Here is a 17,289-nt window from a genome sequence, read left to right on the forward strand (position 1 = left end):
GTTTTCAGTGTGTAGTGCCTTCATTAATCCTGTGCCTAAAAACTTAAAGGAATTAAACATAATCTTCTGTGCCTTGTTTTCTTCTCCAACTTTGCAAATAGCTGATGGCAAAAATTTTGAATCACTGGATTTTTTTAAATTTTTTTATCTGCCTGTAAACCTTAGAGTCAGTCTCTGTAACACTCTCAAAATGACTCCCCCTCCACCAATTAATGCATACCTGCAGTCCCCAGTTGGTACAATAAAAGCAATTTATGTGTGTATGTACCTTGTTGACATGCTGGCAGAAAGCAGGGTTGGCGATCATTTGGCTGAGGAAGTTCAGGTAGGCTGCAATCAGTGCCATGATACCACAGCGAATAAACATCGGCATGCTCTCCTCGTTATCTAGAGCCATATCCTGTAGCCGGGCACAAAAGCAGTTACAAAACAGATAACTCAATATGAACAGGAAATCATTTAAGTACACGGAGGTACTCAACGAATTAATGTGTGTGTGTGTGTGTGTGTGTGTGTGTGTGTGTGTGTGTGTGTGTGTGTGTGTGTGCGTATGAACCTGCAAAGCGAGAGAAAGGCGTATAAGGTCTATGACCACATCCTCATTAGCCAGCTCTATGGTGAGCAGAGCGAGTGCAGTGAAGAGAAGCTCAAAATTCTTCTGCATGTTGTCCTCCTCCTTACAGCCCAGATAGATATGCCTGTACAACTGCTGCCCATGCTGCATACACACACAGAGAACAACAATCAATAGCTGGCAGGCCAAAGGCTGAGATGAATTTTCTTCCAGAATGACTATTTGTTGAATGATATTGTTGCCAATGTAACTCCTTGTTGGTACGCAGCATTTCTGAGGCTAAAATATTAAATGCGTAGAACATAGTCTTTCAAAACTGTAGCTTTTAAGCAACTGGATCAAATTAAGAGGGCTGAGTTTTCTTTTATGAAATAGAAGCGAGAAAGATACAGATAGAAGAATGAGACAGACATAAAAAGATGTTCACTTCTCAGTTTGACCTTGCCTAATGAAGAAGATAAAGAAACCCTAGCATACTGAACACCAGCTGGATCCTGGCATAATGATACAACTTAAGGATTGGGTTACTGCCCATCTCACACTGAACGTCCCCCACCCCCACTTTGCCAGCCTCATTATACAGAAACCTACTGCAGAAAGAACTAAAAGTAGATACTGATTACCTGAGGGGAAAAACTCTTTATAAGCTTTCAAGAGCTGTAGCAAGTAAAGGCCATTACTTTTTAATGTGTGCACACAATTTGAACTGGATATAGAATGCTAAATCCAGATCATAAAATTGCTATGTCTGAATGGGATGTAAGCCATTTGATATTTTCAGCTAAAAAAGCTGAATAAAACAATGCACTTTCACATAGTAAAAACATGAGTGCAATTTAAATGCGACCTATTAATTACAGTCCAAATTAATCCTCAGTTTCAAAGTGCTTGTGTTGCTCAGTTACTTCATGGATCTTAAGGCTGTTAATGTTGAACCATCCCAACTCATTTAAAATGAACCGTCACCTCAGCAGTAATAGGCCAACTTATTCTTATTCAACTTATCCTCACTGCACACCTCAACAACGATTAACTGTAATGAATCGACATTCGGTGCCCAGATAAGAGGGGTTCCCTCTTGAGTCTGGTTCCTCTCAAGATTTCTTACTAATACCATCTCAGGGAGTTTTTCCTTCACACAGTCGCCTCTGGGTCGCTTGTTAGGGACACACTTACACATTATTTTATAACCGGTTTATCTGTGTAAAGCTGCTTTGAGACAATGTTTATTGTAAAAAGCGCTGTACATATAAAAATTAATCGATTAGAAAATGGACAAGTTTACAAGTTGGCTGAAAGATTTACACTATATTTCCAAAAGTATTAAGTCACCCGACCTTTTCTGCTATATGTGGATCTTTTCCAAACTGTTACCACAAAGCTGGAGGCACTGAATTGTACAGGATGTCTTTAGATGCACGATACAATTTTGCATTCACTTGAAATTGGAAACCTGTTCTAGCATGGCAATTCCCCTAGGCACAAAGTGAGCTCCTTGAAGATCTGGTTTACATGCTTTGGAGAGGAAGATTTTGAGTGGCCTGATGTAGAGCTCTGATCTCTTCTCTACTGAACACTTTTGGGATGAATGTGAACGCTAACTGCACCCCAGGTCTCCTCAACTACATCAGTACCTGCCTTTAGTAAATACCCTTGTGGCTGATGAACACAAATATCTATAAGCACACTCCAAAATCTAGTGGAACATCTTCCCTGAAGAGTGAAGGGAATTATTAGAGGGACTAAATGTGGATTGCATTGCTCAAAAATCACATACCATTCTTACGACCAGGAGACCCAATACTTTTAGACACATAGTGTATATTGTCTATGATAATAATCGTTTTTTTAACGATGCATGATTTGACATTATGGAGTATATCCCAAAACAAACAAAACACACCTACAGAGTGCACACATACATTACATAATGAATTCTAGCAGGTTAGACTCTTTTAGAGTGCGTCCTTTCACTGCATGATTCAGTCTAGTAAAATGCATTTAAAATGACCACAAAATTCAAGATATCGAGCAGAAAATGTGTACATTTATATAAGGCTGCAACGATTCCATGAGCAACTCAAATAATTCGAATACAAAAATGCATCGATGCAAAAATCCAAAAACTCCCTCCTTCAACGTACTTTTACGAGATGCTCCACTGAACTACCAGCCACTAACGAATGTTTATAGTAACCTGATTTATATTTATTATGTGTTGTGTAGACAATTACTTGAAAGCTCAGAAGTCTCAAACATTAATAGTTTTATTTTTTTTAATACATTTTTTTTTGTGTGTGGATAAGTGTCTTCCTCGATGCTGCACTCTAGTAAAACGGTAACAACCCAGAAGATCCGAAGTGCCTGAACAAGCTAGGCAAGTAAGCCAGGGCTCTTATTTCTCATACGACCCTGAACAGTGTTTTTAAAAATAAAAACACGAGGAAAAAAAGAGAACAGAGCCATCAGTCTCAGCACTACCCATCTTCTCTTCACTGCATCATGCTGGAGTTACTGATCTATTCCACTGTGATGTCCAAGGAAGCGTTATTCATGCAATTTTTGTCTGTGGCCACCGGACTATGTAATGTCTCCTGCAGCAGCGTCTGCCCTGATGGTATCCAGTCACAACACGCATTAACAACCAAGGACTGCCTGTGACACAAGAAACGCTGGTCTGGTAAAAATGAAAACGTAGGTAATTTGAAATCCTGTTCGGAGTACTGCGTTTGCCATTTGCTCGGCTGCTGGTTTGTGCTCTTGTTGTTGTATTGTACATTATCATGCACTTTATATATGTACTGCAGATTGATTGAAAGAAAACCAGAGCATCCTGGTTATGCATGTTGCATCCTGTCACTAAATCATTGTCTTTTCATTGAACAATTATGCATAAGAGAAGAATCTTTCTCAGAATGAACCTTCCTCCAGAATTTCATGTTTCCATAGCAGCAGCAGAGAAAGAGCGAGAGAGAGAGAGAGAGAGAGAGAGAGAGAGAGAGAGAGAGAGAGAGAATAAGTGTGTGTATGATGGCATACCTTTTTCATGAAACCGACATCCTGTTTTGAGATCTTCTCTCGTTTTATTTTCAAAGCTGCGACGTTAGGAATGATTCTAAAAACAGATTATATAGGATTACTTACAGCACACTTTCTACACATTCTCAAGCATAAAGGCACACACACACACACACACACACACACACACACACACACACACACACACACACACACACACACACACAATCACAAGCATTGGGAATGGACTTAATGATGCACCGGATGCCGCGGAGTTTGGCCCTGTTGTCGTGCCGATCGATGATGTTGTGGAGGATCTCGAGGACCAGCTGCCGAAGCTCGCTGTCTTCCATAAGCGAGATGCAGCAGAGAGGTTCCAGGAGCGCATCTGGCAAACCAGCACTTACTGTTTTACACTTAAATCCAGATGTCACCTACACACACACAAAAACATGACCTTGTAATGACGTATAAGGGTTCTTTAAAAACCTGGAAATTACAAGTCACTAAATATAAGTAATTAAACACCAATCAGGCATGACTTATTAACATTCTAACAGGTGAGTGAAAAACACTGATTATTTCTTCATCATGGCAAGTGGACATTTTGTCCTCAAAGCTGATGTGTTAAAAGCAGGGAAAATTGGCAGGTTTAGGGATTTGAGTTTGAGGGCCGAATTGTGACGTCTAGACGACTGGGTCAGAGCATCTTCATAACTACAGCTCTTGTGGGATGTTCTGGTCTGCAGTGGTCAGTATCTATCAAAAGTGCTCCAAGGAAAGAACAGTGGTGAACCGGTGACAGGGTCACGAGCGGCCGAGGCTCAATGATGCACGTAGGGAACGAAGGCGGGTCCGTGTGGTCCGATCCAACAGACGAGCTCCTGTAGCTCAAATTGCTGAAGAAGTTAATTGCTATTAATATTTAATATTCACCGCATTATCTGTGTAAAGCTGATTTAAGACAATGTCCATCGTTTAAAGCGCTGTACACATAAATATGAATAGAACTGAAGTGAACCTTGTTCCTGCCGTTTAAAGTCGTCGTGTTTGTTCATTCAATTCCATTTACTTAAAAAAAAAAAAAAAAGGGCAATGAAGCTTCTGTCACCAAAACAAATTCCTTGTAAGCGTGAAGACACTTGGCAATAAAGCTCGTTCTGATTTCAGCGACAGCACAAACATAGATAATCATGTATCAATACGGCCACGAAAGAGTAATAATTCCATACTAATCACTGCAAGGGAATATGCAAATGAGGTCTTTTCTGCCTGAGAACAATTAACGTGGTTTGTGTCCATGGCAACGGAGAGGCTAAATCACGGCCCCGGTGGTAAGGTTCTGGGAAATAGGTTCGGAAATCCACTGGGAAATTTCTGGAAATTGGCTTCGAACTGAGGAAAAAGTTTAGGGACAAAACGCACTGGTTCTTCAGTGCGTCTCACATCTCTGTCTCAGGCGCACGAACACAACCAGCCATTCTGGAGCTCTAATTGGCTGACTGACAGCTTTTTACTGTTGATTATGAGACCCAGCTGCAGCTGTGTGCTTGTGCTCGTGAACCCTCTTTCTCCTTCTCTCTTTTTTCTCTAGCCTTCTCAAACACACACAGCGGGTGGCTGTAATGTCAGAGAAGCAATGCCAATAGTCCACACCTGCATCTCATCTGCTTGTCCTGTCCCGCCTCTCCCACCTCATACACGCGCACACACAAACACAAAAAAGGCCTCCAAAACATCGCCACAATCGATAATTCCTGGCAGGCATGGCGCCTAGTAAACGCCTCGCTGTTAGTAACACAGTTGTGTAGTACGAGTGGATGCCTGAAAGCAACTTACCATAATGAGAGAACTGAGGAGCATCGTTTGAATCCTCTTAATACCCTGCGACCTGAGAGGGACAGAGTGTGAGAGACGGAGAAGAAAAAAAGGGAACAATGACTCGGTTTGTAGTGCAACACACGAAAAGCTAAACTGCAGATGTAGAAGCTCTGCAAGCACCTGATTATGTCTCAATACATTTTTAATGCTAATTGTGTGGTTGTGCAACATAACCTAAACACACAATCAGAAACATATAGGAATAGATACACATACATATATATCCACACACACACACACACACACACACACACACACACACACAGGCAAACTTGCAGTACTTAGACAAATATACAGACACAAACACACACGTACATGCATATGCACATACACACTACAGTCGCAGGCACACACACACACACACACACACACACACACACACACACACACACACACACACACACACAGTAACACCCAAAGCTAACATACCCAGAAAATGTACGCACAAATGAACACTTAAACAGATACACACACACATACATACACACATACACAATCCCATACAAACCTGCAGTAGGTAAACATAAACACACACACATGAATAGGCAGTCATACTCAAAAGAACCAGACACACAGACATGTACACAAAGCTGACACACACACACACACACACACACACACACACACACACATACACACAATCACAGGCAAACCTGCAGTAGGTAGACATATATACAGACACACATAATATGCAGTTATACACAAAGTAGCCACAAACACACATATACTGGCACCCACACAACTATACTCGCAAGCACTCATGGGCACACACACAGTATACACGCTTGTACACACACATCTAACATGGCCAGTAAAATGCACACACAAATTGACACGCACGCACAAAACATACATGCATGAGCTCTTACCCAGTTCTGACAGCGTCCAAAGAAGGACAAGGTGTTCCATATACCGGAACTTTCCCCATGATGAACATCATCACCTCAGCACGCTGATAATCTGGTAGATTACCTCCAAAGAAACCTGTGTAAACACAAACACACACAATACATCACGTAGGAACACACGCAGATGCTGCAATAACACACGCGATTCAATCCAAGGTCACCAGTGGGGACGTGGTGGAAAAGCCAACCAAAGCGTTTCGCATATAAATGAGCCAATCGGTGGGTAAAAATATCGACGAGGACAGGCGACAAACTCAGAATTGTCAAGGTCAACTCACCGATAGTCTGAATGATGGCGTTCTGGACGATGCGCTCCTCGCTCTCTTTGCCGCGACTGGAAGAGAGACTCGTTCCGGAGTTTCTGCGAGAACCATCGCCCAGCTCAAAATCCACACTCTTACTGAGGTGCTTGAGCAAGGTGTCAAAAACCTCTAACACGGTCGGGCCTTTCAGAAAACACACACGCACACAAATGCAATCAGGCAAATACACATCAAGCCAAGGCATTAAAGTAGTGTTTCGATACTTTATAATTTTTTTACAGCGAATTTATACCAATAAAACAACATTTTATATGTTTTAACTTTATAACATTCTGACCGGTGAAGTGAATAACACTGATTATCTCTTCATAATGGCATGGTTAGTAGGTAGGATATATTAAGCAGCAATAAATATTTGCCCTCAAAATTAATGTGTTAGAAGCAGGAAAAATGGCCAAGCATAAGGATTTAAGTGAGTTTGATAAGTTTAAAACTGCAAAAGTGGACTAAGGAAGAAACATTGGTGAACCGGCGAGAGGGTCACGAGCGCCCGGGTCTCAATGATGCACATGGAGAGCGAAGACTGTCCCGTGTGGTCCGATGCAAGCATTTATAACGTTCCATTTCATCATTCTTGCCCTCGGGATGTAAATGACTGTATATGCATGATTGTGACCACATTATAGGACATAACTACATGAATACAGTGGGTGGCACCAATAATGTAGTCACTATGCAGTACAGCTAGGGGGAGACACAGCAAGCTACACAGCAAGTGCAGCCATAAGCAAAACGACCTATGCCACCATTTCTGAACTCCAGCACTGATTTCCTTTACAAAACGCTTTCCGGAATGCTAAAAGAAATTAAATAATATATGACAATGATAAATACTGTGCAAATGCACAAACTTTAATATAATTTATTTGTTTTAATTTCTTCTTCTTTCCTTTATTCATTAACTGTTAAGTTACTATGACAAATTTTTATTTTTATTTGCATTGTCTATTTTTTCATTTCTTTTGTTTAGTTTTTAACAGTAACGCAACATGCATTATCTGATTCGTGTCTTTTCATTTTTTTTGGATCAATGAAGACAAGGGGAATAAGAGGACATTTACAATAAATGACAGGCACATTATTCATTAAATTATACACAAACATTTACAAAATACCGGAGATACTCATCCTAATGATTAACAGATTGATCCTATTTATTTTTGCCATAGATAATAATGATTAATAATTACAAATATTCTTTCAGTTGCTTTTGGAACCTGTACATTGGCATTTCACAGTAGTGACAGCTTCAAGCTTGTGGCTCTGCAACTAAAATAAGTAAATAACGTTTGAGGGAGAAGAAAAAAAAAAAAAACTCAATTAGGTGAAGGAGCCTAGCAGTCAGAATAACAGGGATGAGCCACTGGCTGCACTCTACAGCGACTGGAACATTTCCTTGGAGAATAAAAGGTCACTGATATTTCTAAACTTCGAGACAAATTGCTTGGGGACACACATGGTTTCATTTTCTGTTTTATAGCTGAAGGGGAAAAAAAAAAGTCTTTCAGGAGAACATTTCTCATTCTTTAACCTTTCATTTTTGCTCCTGAGTGAACCTTTTTTCTTCCATAAACCTTGATAGATATTTTACATACAATCAATTTTGCATTTAAGTGCCAATCAGTTAATAACCTTAACAATGATGGAGCTATAATGAACAGACAGTCAGTGTTACCCAGATGAAAATGGGTTCCCATTTGAGTCTCAAGATTTCTTCTTCGTACTATCTAAGGGAGTTTTTTCCTTGCCTTGTTCTCAATGGTATAATCAGTAGAAACAAACTTAGAAAGACAAATTTGACATTGACATTCCCAATCCATTTCTTTAGGCAAAGCTGCTTTGCGACAATGTCCACTGTAAACCGAATATTAAAATAATTGCTGTGCTTTTTGGACACCTTCATGCAGGTTCATGCTTGCTTTTTGATCATCCCATTCCACATTTAGTCTCCATGTGCTGTTATAAAAATCTCCATTCTTCCGGAATGGTGATCCAACTAGATTTTGGAGTGAGGTTGTGGAGCTTTGTACTCATTCCGCCTTAAGGGCTTTAGTTATAAAGTCAGGTACTGATGAAGTGTGAGGAAAGCTGGGGGGCATTCAGAAATCCAATTCATTCTAATGGGGTTCAGTAGGGTTGAGGTCAGCGCATGCTATTTTCAGATCTTCCACTCCAAACCATGTCAATCATATCCTCATAGACCTCACTTTGTGCACAGGGGCACTGTCATGCTGGAACAGGTTTGGGTCTCCTAGTTCAGGTAAAGGAAAATTTTTTTGCTACTGCATTCAATGACATCCTGTACAATTGCGTACTTCCGACTATGTTGTAACGGTTTAAAGAAGAACCACATAGGGCTGGAAAGTGTCACGTTTCCCAATACATTTAGCATGTATTGTATACACAGATGGGGGACAAACTTCCCATCTGAACAGCACAGTTTTTTCTTGCCACAGTTACCACTGGCACACTCATTAGGGATAAACTTACAAGGAAAAAACTTATAGGCACTAAACCTAATACCCTCTTTATTTTTATATTTTATATGCTCATTGTTAAAAGCATTATACAAATAAAACTCAATTGAACTGAAACTAAAGAAAAAATTTCTTAATGGCATTGGGCCACCAGGAGTCACTAGAATAGTGTAGCTCAGTGTACCATGCTTAATGTGTTCTCTATTTTTCCAAAACTTAGAGAACTGGAGACACAGGAGACTGGAGACACAGATAAGCATTTACAAGCACCTGTTTAAAGAGAACAGCATCACGAAGAAAGGAGTTTGTATCTGTAAACCCCGGCCCATTTTGAAAGATAAGTCAGCCTCATGCTAACAGTGTAAATGATGAAACTTGTGTCATTGTAGCTGATATGTAAGGAGATGATTGGATTTATAAACATGCTGGTGGGTAAATAGGCAAAGCTCAACAAACAATTTTTGATTTAGTTCTTTTAAAATTTTGTTTTTGTTCTAATTTTGTATCATGGACATCATGCTGTGTACGGCTGTGTACACATATCAGGCATAACATTATGACCATCTGCCTAATATTGTGTTGGTCCCCCTTTTGCTGCCAAAACAGTTCTGATCTATCAAGTATCAAAAGCATTAACGTCTTGTTGGATCGGACCACACGGAGCAGCCTTCGCTCCCCACGTGCATCAGTGAGCCCCGTCTCTGGTTCACCACTGTTCCTTCTTTGGACCACCTTTGATAGATACTGACCACTGCAGACCAGGAACATCCCACAAGAGCTTCAGTTTAGAAATGCTTTGACTCAGTCGTCTAGACATCACAATTTCGCCCTCTTGAAACTCGCTCAAATCCTTACGCTCGCCCATTTTTCCTGCTGCTAACACGTCAACTTTGAGGACAAAATTAGCTGCCTAACATATCCTACCCACTAACCAGGTGCCATGACAATCAGTGTTATTTACAGACAGGTCATAATGTTATTGCTGGTCATGTTGTATGTAAACAATAACAATTTAATCTAAAAATAAAGTCAATACACTATTTTTTTTTCGCCTGGTGAAATCGTATTGTAAACTATTGATTTTGGCACTGCTGCATTCTCCAAAAAAGGAAATCCTCCTCACTATATGGTTAAATCATTCAGGACTGTATTGCTCTCATGGTATTTAAGAAGCATGCATTGCTCCACTTTCGAAAATAAGGTAAGGAACGAGTTATGTGACTAGATCTCTTTCTTTCTACATCTGTAACCGAATAAGACATTGAACTTTTCCAACTACGTGTGGTTCTTCCCCAAACTGTTCCCCAAAACTGTCTCCAGCACTGCTCGATTGGTACCACCTTCTCTCAGAATGAGAGGTAAGTACAATTCAAGGCTCTTCTCTGTTCTGGCACCGAGGTGGTGGAATGAACTTCCCCTAGATGTCCGTACAGCAGAGTCCCTGATTATCTTTAAGCGACGACTGAAGACCTACCTCTTCCTAAAATACCTACATTAGCACTTTCCAAGTTTGTAGAATTCGAGTTATAGTTATATTGAGTTTGTAATCTTGCGTACCAGTGTAGATTTATTCATTACTAGAGATTTAAAGCACGTTTGTACGTCGCTCTGGATAAGGGCGTCTGCTAAATGCCGCAAATGTAAATGTAAATGTAAACTGTTAATTTGGAGGCACACAATTGTGTAGGATGACTTAGGATTTAGTAGCATGAAATTCCTGCATAACAATGAACCTGTGCACAAAGTCGGTTCCTTAAAAATATTGTTTGGAGTGAAAGACGCTGGACTCTATGGCCTGCTATAGAGCTCTGACCTCAACCCTACTGAACACCATTGGAATAAATTGGAAAGCTGACTGTACCCCAGACCTCCTCACTCCATATCAGTACCTGCCTTTACTGATCCCCTTGTGGCTGATTGGGAAAAAATCTCCACAATCACACAAATGGAACACCTTTCTAGAGGAGTAGAAGGTTATCATAACATAAAATGGGGGCTAAATGTGAAATAGGATATTATCATCAGGTGTCCACAAAATTCTTTTTTCCATATAGTGCTTTTTGGTTGAAAGTCTTACATTAGTCTTAAATGCACACGTCTCCCCATAAGCCTAATTCTTTTGGTGTCCACAAAATAACGTCTACAATTTATTGACTTTGTTACAATCTAAGGTCTGAACAAGCAACAATTATAGGTATGAATAGGTGAAAAAAAAGACGGAACGGTTTAAAATTCTCGCTATATCGAGGGGTCCATATGGTCGACTCATAAGTAAAATCATGAACAACTGTGCGATATGCTGAAAGTGATGTACATGTGACGTTCCAAGTTGTAGTCTAGCACAAGTCAAGTGCTGCATACATTTAATCAAAATGTCAGCAACCTTAATTTATGCGAATAATAAGGAACTCGGTTAAAGAATAAAGAGCTGTAACAATATAGGCTAAATATAGTGTATAGGAAATAATAATGGTAAAACGTGCCATGTTGACTGGCTTTCGACTGTCATGATTATCACTGATTGTGTTTAAGAAAATTGGTCTCGCATTTCTGCTTGCAGTGATTGAACGGTATTCTTAAATGACCGTGAATGACCCAATTTCCACCTCCATTTACAGACATCTTCCCCATACGTCTAATCGTTATGGTCACTGTTCCAGTTCATACAATAGCTGGGTTTGTACAATAGAGTCTTTGTGACTGAAGCTCCTGCTATTAATTCCTCTATAATGAACCCATTTTTACTTATCATCCTGCAATCTTGATTTAAAACCAAGGTCAACTGGGCTGCTTAGTGCACATACACACAGAGCATGGTGGGGTGTCGGTGTGTTAAACTGCATGATGCAACGGAAGCACGCCTGAAAGCATCTGCACTTGTTTTCTTTCTCCGTTCTTTCATTTTTAGTCCGATAATTGGACACCTGTGTGCTCGCGTGTCAAAACTAATACAGGTTAAGAATTCAAAACAGGCGTTTGGGGAATGGGAAGTGTGCATCAATACTTATTATTAGAAAATTATTAGATTTCGATCGAACAACAGACACAGCGGCTACAACCTGAGAAGGGACTCTAGTGGGCCGAGTGTGTCTCGCTATTTAACCTACCCAACCAGAGATTAGGTGGCGAACAGGGAGGATTCAGAAACGTGTAAGCATTTGGATTTTTAGGAGCAGCAAGACCTGCGAGACAAAAGCAATTAAGAGAGAGAAGAAAAGGGAAAAAAAAAAACAGTGGAGAAAAGCGAGGTTAAAAGAGAACAACCCGAAACACAAAGGAGAGGCGGAACACAATGAGTGAAGCGGACTCGGATTAGTTAGTCGAGACATGCAAAATCGTATTTAGCGTCGGTTCCGACAGCGACGCTGACGAACAGAGAAAGCATCAGACAAAAGAACAATGAAAGCATGACAGGAGGAATAAAAAGGGACGTTGACTTGGTGAACAAAAAAGCATGTAATGTTTCAATCAAAAGTTCAGGTCCAATACTGGGGCCACAATGAAATAAACGGAAGATTCAGATTGGCATGTTACATCAGCCTGCATTAATCACACGCGCATGCACAGAATTCTTACCAACGGGGCCCTTAGCTGCTATGGCGACAGTCTCGAGCAGCACTTGGACGATACCCGCTCGTACCCGTGGCGTATCGTTACTGTGTGAGTCCAGGTGGTTCAGAACCTGCTGGATCACATGATGGGAGTGCTGTGCCTAAAAAAACACAAAAACATAAAAAAAAATGGACCCCCTCCACACACTCACACACAATGCCTTATCATTCACAGCCACTGAACATTTCTGACTTCACACGTGCGCGACCGATACGAGCCGATGCGCACGCCACCTTCGCCTGCAAACCCTTGAACAAACACGTCGCTTATAGATGTGAAATTGATCGCCTCTTATCTTTAACAGCGGATGCTGAACACCTGGGATCAGCAGGCAAGAAAATCAAAGAGAAAATGGAGTGGAACAGAGTGAGAGATAGTTGGTAGGAGAGGAAGGAGAGAAATTTTTGTGTCTTCGTGTATGTATATATAGGTGGGGGTGTGTGTGTGTGGGGGTGTGTGGAAGGGTCTTGCCTGTATAGAGTACATTATAATTCGGAAGCAGGACACTGCAAACTCATTTGGATCCCACAAATGATGATTATCCAAATGCCTGGAAAAGAGAGTAAGAGAGTGGGTTAGTCAATCTCTCACTGAGGCACACACACACACACACACACACACACACACACACACACACACACACACACACACACACACACACACACACACACACACACACACACACACACACACACAAAATCAGGGCTGAACCTGCATAAACAGAACATGATTGGACACATGTTAGTATAGAAACAAATTTCAAATACAATCTTCAAGACTTCCATCCAATTTGATAAAGATGCACGTGTTCATTTTGACTCAATTAATTTAGATTTTTCTAGAATTTGAATTATTTTTAGCTGTTTTATGTGTAATACATAAAAAAACTGCTTTTTTTCCCGCCAATGTCTTCGACATTAGTATCTTTAATGACCAGTTTTACTATTACAGTGTGCAGAATGCCAAAATAACTACGACTATCTTCTCTGGAAGCACTTTTAATTAATTACATATACTTTTTTTTTCCCCCAACAGCTATTCTAGGAACACATTATGCTGTTCATTTTGTATGTGCATGACCTTTAAGTCTGATTAAGATTTATCATCATGGACATGATTATGAACATGGCATTTGCGCCTCATAAGCGAATCGGGCACGTGTGCTTTATGACATTGCACAGGACTGCACATACAGCACCCCGAACACAACCAAATGATCTATTCAATTAAATACTACACTAGAAATAGATTTTTTTCATTTAGGGTATAATACTGTTATCCGCGGTGAATATGTGGAAAGATAGCTATGAAAAAAATGGCTTTAATGTTTTACTTTTAACTTTTTGTCAAAAAAAAAAACCAAACAAAAAAAACCAACACCACTTAAATATACGAGGTGGTATCCAAAGGTTTCGGGACTAATGGTGATGAGTGGTGCACAAAGAGCAAAATTTTGCGTGAAACTGAGCGAATCTTCCACAGCGAGAATTGACATGACATACGGCGATGCTGAAATTAGTCTTTTTTTTTTTAGTAGCTTCCAGTGCAGAAGAACATCGGTGGAAGATGACGAGAGAGCAGGAAGACCTTAAACGAGCTCAACCAATATTGAAACCAGATTCGGCTCTTGCAAACTTCGCACTCATCCCAAAGATGAAGATCCGGCTCAAAGGTTGGCGTTTTCAACACCATTGCGGAGCTCCAGCGCAAAATCGCAGAAGGTATTTAACACAATTCTAAACCCTTTTAGTCAATACTTTGTGCCGCCTTGTTTTGCCTTGATATCAGCTGTGAGCATTCTCATATAATGCCTGATGAGGATGAAAAATGCATGGCAAAGTATCAGAGACCATTTCTTTTTACTGAATCTCTCCAGATCCCCTAAATTCCAAGGCCCATGATAGTGGTCAAGGCAAAACCTTTATTGGGTCAGTTAAAACTCATTTTTGAGTTGATGCATGTTTGAGATCATTTTCCTGCTGGAAGATTCTAATTTGAAAGCCTACTTTGAAGTTTCTGGTAGAGGTTGATCATTTAATATATATTGTATCTAACTGAGTCCATGATGCAACGTCTCCTAACAAATGTACCTGCTGTGTATCCCTTTTGAACAATAGTAGTAGCGATTTTCTTTTAGAAACCATTCCATGTATGTGACATCATATTTCAGTTCTGCATATATATATATATATATATATATATATATATATATATATATATATATATATATATATATATATATATATATATATATCTGAATTTACATGTACACACAAAGATCAGAATCATATATATATATATATATATATATATATATATATATATATATATATATATATATATATATATATATATATATATATATATATATACATATATATATATATATATATATATATATATATATATATATATATATATATACACACACATACATACATATACACACATACATACACACATATATATATATATATATATGATTCTGATCTTTGTGTGTACATGTAAATTCAGATGAGATGAAAATTCCAGATATACAAAAATATTGCCTTCATCCCAGTTTTCTAAAATAAAACTAGTCTAAGCCAAATAGGACTTGTATAGTAAAAATTCACTTGATTTGTCAAGTAAAGTCACCCATTATTTAAAGTAAAACACTACAATATTACACAGCTCACATTTCTGTTAATGTCGATTATGTCAATACTAATTCCTCTCATTCCCCAATTACAATTTTTACAACTTGGAAAAATGCTTTCAATGTGTTTTTTGTGTTGTTTTTTTTTTTTTTAAACGAAGTAAACAAGTGGTTTTTGGTTTTTTTTTTAATGCATGCATCTCATTTAGCTCCTAGTTCAGTAGTCAGAGAAGAGACTCAGAAAGTTTCACCCCGAAATAATCCCACAATGCATTGCAAAACCCAGGGAGCATCAAGTTCCATTACTGGAAAAGATGCCATATCTTTTGGTGCCTCTCAGCTCAAAAAAATCATGGACATTAATAGAATGATATTAATGAGTCAAACACTGATTGATATCTATAAAAAATATCATGAGGCCAAAACTTTCTTTCGAAGTACTTGAAGAAAAAAAAAACGCAAATAAGGCCACAGAGGTGTTGTGGTGAGTTTGAGTCGGGAGTTTCTTCCATCATTTATTCCTCTCTAAATGTTCTGCTTGCTGTTGAACTGATGCTGAACTGTATGTTGGTGTTAAGTAGAAACCACCAAGCGGCAGTTCAAAACAAGTTCAAAACAGTGCACACGCTCGACCCTGATTGGTGGCTTGCTGTGTGCTTGACCAGTTTTTATCCTCATAAATAAAAAGGAACGACTGATTTTTTTAAAATGTAGTTGAGTAAAAAGTAAGAAATTTTAAATGTAGTGAAGTTAAAGTAAAAGTCTCCCCCAAATGTTAAGTACAGTTATGTGAACAAGCCACTTCGTTACCGTCCTCCACTGTATTCTATATACGGGTTGTTTGCTTGTTTAATTCGACTTAAGTGGTTCTCGCATGTAGGAAGTCATGTCACCGAAAAGAGTCATCAGTGTCCCAATGTGTAGTCAGACAGGGTCCTTACCAGTGCACCACCCCTAAATTTATGACCTACAGAGCAGATTGAGACGCACCCAAAGTAACTGGCTGTGTTGAGCGCTTACCGGATTCCACCATGTTGTGCTTTCTGAATAGAGACGGTGCGGCGTGCAAATGAGAGTCTATAAATAAAGACTAACAGGAGGACCATGTAAACACAGACAAGCAGCTTAGCCAGAACTGCAGTTTTCCAAACAGATTTTTTTTTTCCTTCCACAGACACATAATACTGTTATGCTGAAGCCATTTTTTTTTATATTCTATTTTTCACCCAGTTTATTTGTGCCTACTGTGTTTCCCCGAAAACAAACCCTAGTTAAGATCGTCAGCCGGCATTAACGATAGTACAAAAGGTCCATTTTAATAAATAATATGATAGCGGTAATATCAATTAAAATTCCAGAAAGTATTTGTAAATACCCAAACGGGTGCTTATGAATGACAGGTATGGTAAACAGATGACCAATCAGAGTGCAGGTTGTATCCGGTTGTGTCTATGAATCTTCAGAATTCGTGTTGATAATGAGAGCGACATGATAGATTGCTAGATAGATTTCTGTACCATACATAAATAAATGTACCAGTAGATTGTTGTACATGAAAATATATGACATCCCCTGAATATAAGCCCGACCTTTGTAGCAAAAATTGATACAAGACCCAGTCTTATTTTCGGGAAAACGGTAGTATGAAATAAAACAACAATACCTCTTGCACTTTAAACAGACAATTAATACTTATACAACTTTGGAACATGAAGTTTATTATTAACCATTCTCCATTTGCGTGCTCCATATTGGCATTCCCTGTTTTATTTTCTTCATCTTCTACATTTCCTTCCCCTTGCTTTTCCCACTTTCCTCGTTTCCTTCCATCATCCTCTTTTTTTCCTCCCTTGCCTGC

At 39.3% G+C, this 17,289-nt stretch overlaps 1 protein-coding gene across 3 annotated transcripts in view; it reads right to left on the reverse strand.

The window, feature by feature from the left end:
- efr3a (EFR3 homolog A (S. cerevisiae)) overlaps nucleotides 1–17,289 on the reverse strand; it is a 75,134-nt gene that overhangs the window by 11,160 nt on the left and 46,685 nt on the right. For all 3 annotated transcript variants that reach the window (XM_046876592.1, XM_046876593.1, XM_046876591.1), the window contains 9 exons: nucleotides 13,265–13,343; nucleotides 12,758–12,893; nucleotides 6,660–6,827; nucleotides 6,343–6,457; nucleotides 5,432–5,483; nucleotides 3,854–4,026; nucleotides 3,614–3,689; nucleotides 557–718; nucleotides 269–400 (listed from right to left, as the gene is read on the reverse strand). In XM_046876592.1, coding sequence (XP_046732548.1) covers nucleotides 269–400; nucleotides 557–718; nucleotides 3,614–3,689; nucleotides 3,854–4,026; nucleotides 5,432–5,483; nucleotides 6,343–6,457; nucleotides 6,660–6,827; nucleotides 12,758–12,893; nucleotides 13,265–13,343 — 1,093 coding nt within the window. The remainder of the gene's footprint in view (nucleotides 1–268; nucleotides 401–556; nucleotides 719–3,613; nucleotides 3,690–3,853; nucleotides 4,027–5,431; nucleotides 5,484–6,342; nucleotides 6,458–6,659; nucleotides 6,828–12,757; nucleotides 12,894–13,264; nucleotides 13,344–17,289) is intronic.

Source organism: Silurus meridionalis, chromosome 20 (assembly GCF_014805685.1).
Source record: "Silurus meridionalis isolate SWU-2019-XX chromosome 20, ASM1480568v1, whole genome shotgun sequence".
In the NCBI taxonomy this organism is placed as follows: Eukaryota; Metazoa; Chordata; class Actinopteri; order Siluriformes; family Siluridae; genus Silurus; species Silurus meridionalis.